The sequence below is a fragment of the Kogia breviceps genome, chromosome 9, assembly GCF_026419965.1.
Source record: "Kogia breviceps isolate mKogBre1 chromosome 9, mKogBre1 haplotype 1, whole genome shotgun sequence".
Classification (NCBI taxonomy): Eukaryota; Metazoa; Chordata; class Mammalia; order Artiodactyla; family Physeteridae; genus Kogia; species Kogia breviceps.
In genome coordinates, this window is record NC_081318.1 from 109,502,767 (window position 1) to 109,508,766 (window position 6,000).

General features: G+C 39.9%; 1 protein-coding gene across 2 annotated transcripts in view; it reads left to right on the top strand.

The window, feature by feature from the left end:
* Positions 1-5,646, top strand: part of SEC61G (SEC61 translocon subunit gamma) — a 164,478-nt gene extending 158,832 nt beyond the window's left edge. The window contains exon 5 of one of the 2 annotated variants that reach the window (XM_067042928.1): positions 3,349-5,646. In XM_067042928.1, the coding sequence (XP_066899029.1) occupies positions 3,349-3,401 (53 nt within the window). In that variant the 3' untranslated portion in view covers positions 3,402-5,646. The remainder of the gene's footprint in view (positions 1-3,348) is intronic. The other variant, XM_067042927.1, reaches the window with a different exon arrangement.
* The last annotated feature ends 354 nt before the right edge of the window (positions 5,647-6,000 follow it).

Consider the following 6,000-nt stretch of genomic DNA (forward strand, 5'->3'; position numbering starts at 1 on the left):
TTGAGTTTTCTTCATTTAGGTTTGGCATCTTTCTTGATATCATTATTCTTATTTAATTCGTTAGTCTTATTTGTGTGTGTTCTCAATGTGAATGCATTTCTTTTCCATTAGGTGTTTCTAACTGGCATAGAGGAAAGTACATGCTGTTTTAGTATATTAACATTTACCTGTTACCATATTATGGTCAATTACTGGCCCTAAGATATGGCACTTTACCCTCTTATGCTTTTTCAGCAGATAATTATTTACCTCCAATTTATACAGTCTTCTTTCCAGATTTTGTTTCTTATTTTTATATTATCAGAAATAATACAAAATTAGCTGTTCAAGTTTACCAAGTTTTTTTTTTTAAAGAATTTTGAACTTTATCAAATATCATTTATTAACTGTAGAGGTGATCGTTATTTTCTTAGCCATATTACAATCTTTATTATCTTACCCTAGTTCATCTTATATTAACACATACGCTTGGGCTCAGTGGCTGCGGTTCCCCATACAAAGTCTGTTCTGGCCAAGGACCTAACTAACTAACTTGCCCATAGTGGAAACCGGTGCTGAGCCCCTGATACGGCGCCACTCCCAGGAAGAGCTGTTTGGTAGTAGGTTGATTACATTGGATTCTTTCCATCACAGAGAGGATACCACTTGTTCTGTGTGGAAGATACAAACATTCTGCACATGGGTTTTCTTCTTTTGGCGCTATCATCCCAACCTTACCTCTGATCAAGGAATTATCCCTCAGTAGTGCGCTAGAGGATGCACGCCCACAGAATTCACCAATGTTACTACACACCTCATCCCCCAGAAGCAGCAGCGGTAGACAACAACATGGTCTACTGAAGACTCAGTTATACCCTAATTGGTATCAACACCCAGAAAGATAATATATGGTCTGAATCAGCATCTGATATGTGGTCCTGATTTTCCCAAAGCCGGCATACATGGGTGCAGGAAACAAGGCTGGGAGTGAAAGTGGTTCCTCATACTATTATACGTAATTACCCACCCACAGGAGTTTTGCTTTCCATCCCTTTCCACCTCTGCTCATTTGGCGATTTTGGTTCTGGAGGGAGGCATGCCTCCATCATGTGACAGACAGTGGTTTCCTTGAATTGGAAGTTGAGGTTACCAGTTGCCATTGGAAGCTTTTTATGCCACTGAACCTACTATGGATTATCGTGGACATATATGTTGCATTCTTGGGTGATGTTTTGTGTCTCACCTTTTGTTGTAAGACTTAACCTTTTATTTTCTTCCACACTTTTTGAGTCTATCACCCAGAATTTTGCCTATTTTACTACTTGTTGAAACAACGATCTCTTACATCTGCGCTTTAAGGTTTTTCTATTATACTGTTCATTATTTTTGTGTTTATTATTTCTTCCAATCCTCTGGTTCATTCAAATGGTAATTTTTACCTTCGTGGGCCGAGGATATCATTTATACAATTTCTTACTTGTTTTATAATAAAACATTTAAAAACATCCATTTTTCTCAAATTCAGATTTATGTTTACAAAGCATTGCTCTTGTTATCGCTTTCTTTTATTTTTAGTGACATTGAATATTTTCATGTATATTGGCTATTTATATTTCTTCTCTTGAAAAATTTTGGTTATTTGCTTTTTAAAAAACTGATTTGTTTTTCTTTTGCTTACTGATTTAAGATTAAAAATTATGGAAAGGATATTGATTTGGGCATTTCAGGTATGTTGAAGTCTTTTTTCCCTTAGTTCTTCTTTTGATTTTGAAATTTTAGACATAAGTTTTGTTTTATACTGCCCTTTAATTTATTCTTTCCTCACTTTATTTTGCTTGAGTTTTTTCCCCAAAGAGTTAATCAATTATTCCAGGATTGCTTATAGAACAACTCTCTTCTCAGTTGATTAGGAATGTTGTCTTTATCCTATACTATCTGATATACTCATATGTAAAACAGGCATATATACAATTTTGATTGTCAAGGATCCGAGTTGGATATTTCAAGTCAAATTTTGTATGCTCTCTAGGTATCTTAAACGAAGAGAATTTTCTGGTTGCAAAATTATCCTTAAGTCGAATTTAAACTTTTTCCTTATGGAGAACTAATTCATCATGACACTATAATGTGGGTTGACAGAGGATTGATGGAATAGGGAAACTAAGGGCGTGACATTTTTATGCAATTACTTGTATTTTCAGGACCTTCTTAGATACTTTCTTACTTCTACTTGATGGCACTGTTGTGGTATCCTGGACTTTATTATAGATATTGCTAAATCCTGAGAGGTTGCTTAATCGCCTGGTGTCCCATCTTTATTTAATCTCTACCAGGGAACAGTGGTAAATGGTTTCCTAAAAGGAGATGAGTGACTTGTCAGAGAAGGCATGGCTTTCTTACAGAAGTCTGTTGATGTTCATAATAATTCTCCTAGAAAGAGTTTCAGTAGGCCTCAAAGAGAGTCCTGAAACTAACGAGACACTTTGAACATGGTGGGACCTATAGGGTTATAAGGGTCAATGGGCAAAGCTACTTCCGTTGTGGCCTGGACCAGGTAAAAGTTCTACTCTTCCTTTGGTTTACACTCAAACTTGGAAAACTTTCAGCTCACTCAGTAAATTAGTAAGAGCAGCACACAAGACTGTAAAATGTGTTGTTTTCAAAATCCATGAAACATGGGACTCTTTCTTAGTGCTAGGAAGGACAAGGTGTGACAAATCTTTCCATTCTGGAGGGAATTTTCCAGCACACTTCAGACACTGATTCAATCTTACTTATTCTTGAATTTTGTATGAGTGGACTACTACTGTATGTATACCCTTATGTCTTTAATCAATTAACTATCAATTACGGCTTTAAGATTCACCCATAATGTTGTGAATAGCCTTGGTTGCTTTATTTTCTTTGCTGTGCAGTATATCCTTTTATGAACATGCCATTTATTTATATAATCTGCCATTAATGGTTATTTATGTTCTTCCCAACTATGGATCATTAAAATGCTTCTAAGATCATTCTTATCTGGTAGATACACGTGGGATCGTGGGCTTCCCATTTCCAACTATAAAGGGAAAGTGTTCAGTGTCATAATAGAGCGTGGTGTTTGCTACAAAAGTTTTGAAAATACCCGTTTCCAGGGTAAGCAAGGACCTTTCTATTCCTAGTGTTCTGAGAGTTTAAAATCATGAACGGATGTTGAGTTTCATCAGATGCCTTTCCTTTCATCTCCTGAGATAAAATGCATCGTTTCCCTTTTGTTTTGTTCATGTGGCAGCAGAACCCGCCGTGGTCCACATCCAGCGAGCCTCAGCGCTTCAGTGTATTCGAGCTCATTTCTCACTGCTAACACCTGCCGTCCTTTTCCCGCAGATTGCCTCGGAAGGTGCAGACAGCTGTTCTGTCTGTGCGCAACGCAGGCTTGAAGGGCCTGGAAATGAACCCCCGGACCGTCTTCCTCCCCCACGGACGGCCACCCTCAACTGATTGCTGGCGGGGCTGGTATTTAACGACTCCACCTTCCTCTGCGCGTGAGGGTAACTCTGAGGTGTGTCTTACACCGCTTGGTTAGTTTCTGCAATGGTAGCTGGCTGGACGCACAGCCTGCCTTCTCTCGTCTTAACCTCCTCCTTTACTCATGGCCCACGAATCCCCAGACGAACCAACTAGACCTGAATCCTGGTCTCAGCATCTGCTTCTGGGGACGACAGTCCAAGACCACTGTTGGTTTTTCCAACTTTGCATTCCTGAAATAAACCATGTTCATTCCATATACTGTATTATATATTTATGAATTCATTTTTGTCCTGTGGATGACTTGCACCTACGTTCATGAGTTATAGCACCTGTAACAGCCCTTCCTCCCACTTCCATGGTTGGGTTTCCTTGCAAAGTAATGCTTGTCTCATAAAATGAGTTGAGAGCAACCCTTATTTTTCCATTTACTGGAATACTTTGCGAAAGACTGAGATTATGGCTTCCTTGAATGTTTAAAGGTATGCTTGAAGCTATCGCGGCCTTAAATTTTGTATAGAGTTTATCTTCCATCCTGTGGAGTATATGTATATTATGAAGGCCTCCAGGGTGCTGTTTCTTCCTGACCTCCAGATCTCACCATCATGCTGTCCTCACTGTAATAGAGCAACAGGATGTCTGAGGGGCTGGCGAGGATAACTAATGGATTCTCCAGCCCTGGAGAATCGGTGGAACTCTGAGGCAAGATGGTAAAGGAGTATTTTCATCCCTGCCAGGTAAAAAAAATATCCCCGTAATTGATTCTAATTGCAATAAAGTAGAAAATTACCAAATTATTAACTGGAGCTCTGCTAATTTGTTCCAGTAAGTGCTCAAATTTGGAGCAGCGGCTACAGTTGCACTCAGCACCTAATTATGCTTGTGATAACCCAGACGCAAGGCTCAGCTATCCTTTGTACACCAGACTAAAGGGGAAATGCTTCATCCGTGACTTTAGTAGTGTAACTCATTACTGTCATCTAAAAAAATTGACTACTCTGTCATGGTTTTTTGTTGACTGTTTCGGTAAAGAGGAGAAACGCCAGGGTCCTTTAAGAACTTATAGCCATCACCTTATGTGCAGCGTTTTCCTTCACTGCTAAATGTATGCATAGCAACTGTGTTTTTAGAAGCTGGGGAAACAATTGCAGGTGGGTATAGTGGTCTCCATAGGCCAACGTTGGATTATGACAAATATCTTATTAATCACTAGCCCCCTAAGTCTCGGACTAGTGCACCCCAGCGGCCCCAGTATATAGAATTAGGTCTGCCTGGTAACACAGCACGGTCTGGATATTCCTCTTTCTTCGATGCACAGTTACTCTCCAAGCATCTTGGTTCCCTTTGGGGGAGGCTGAGAGAAATATTACCAGTGTGCGTAGGAAGCATCACCGTTGAGGCCAGTGATCGCTTCAGTGAATCGGACTCCGGTGATGCGTTTGGATGAGGATTGTGACTTCAGTGTCGTGGCTCGAAACTCTGTTTTCAAGAAATGAAGGATTTTTCTTATAAGCTTTCACACGAATCAGGTGTGACTTCAAGAAGACTGCCCTTCGAGTTCCTCCTGGAGATCCCACAATTAACTTACTATTCCACACGGGGTCCGATGTTTCTTGTTACCTTTTTGGGGGTGCTTCTTATTGTGGTCACCACACATGCCTTTGCTCTAGCGGGTAAATACCACTTCCTCGATGTCCTCCACCACTTCCCGGGTCTCTGGGGCCAACCCTGGGAGTGGATTTCCACGTGCTGGCACGCCGCTCTCCAGTGGCCTTCTCAGCTTTGAAGAAGGAAACGTCTTCTGGAGGACCTCATCAGCTGTAACTAGGGGCTGGGGATATCTCAAACAGGAAGGGGGTTCAGATAAACCAGCAAAGAAAAAGACAGGGACCTAAAACAGAACAGGAAGCGCACAGACACGTACAACCGCCCTGTTACTCTCCTGCCCGCAACACGAGCCATGCCACTTCAGGAGAGACAGGGAATGCATTCTTTTTTCCCTTGGATCGTCTCTAACTGCCTGTTGTTTCTAAGAGCACAATAAGAGTTCAGAGCTCAAATTATTGTTTGATATTATATACTGTCATTTAATTAGGCTTGCCATTTGTATCAGATTTTGGAATAAAATACACCTGTGATGTGGGGTTTTTTCCCCCCAAAGTTTGCATTGTAAAATCAATTTAATGTTTTGTGACAAGTGGTAACAAAAAAGAAACAGAACAAAATAGAAAATACTAGAGTGCATTTCATTGCATGCACAAAATAAGGGTAAATATTGTTTTGTGAAACTTTTGTTTCATTCATATACAGTGAAATACAATAAAATATTCAATGATTCTTTGGATTTAACACTGTCAAAGCTCATATGGTAGACGGTTTATACTATGCCTATTTATTTTTAACATCACATTTGATTCCTATCTTGGTTGAAGCATTCACGAGTACATACATGCTATTTTTTCTATGAGCCTTGCCTACCTCGGAATAATTTTATTTCTTTAACCATGAAAA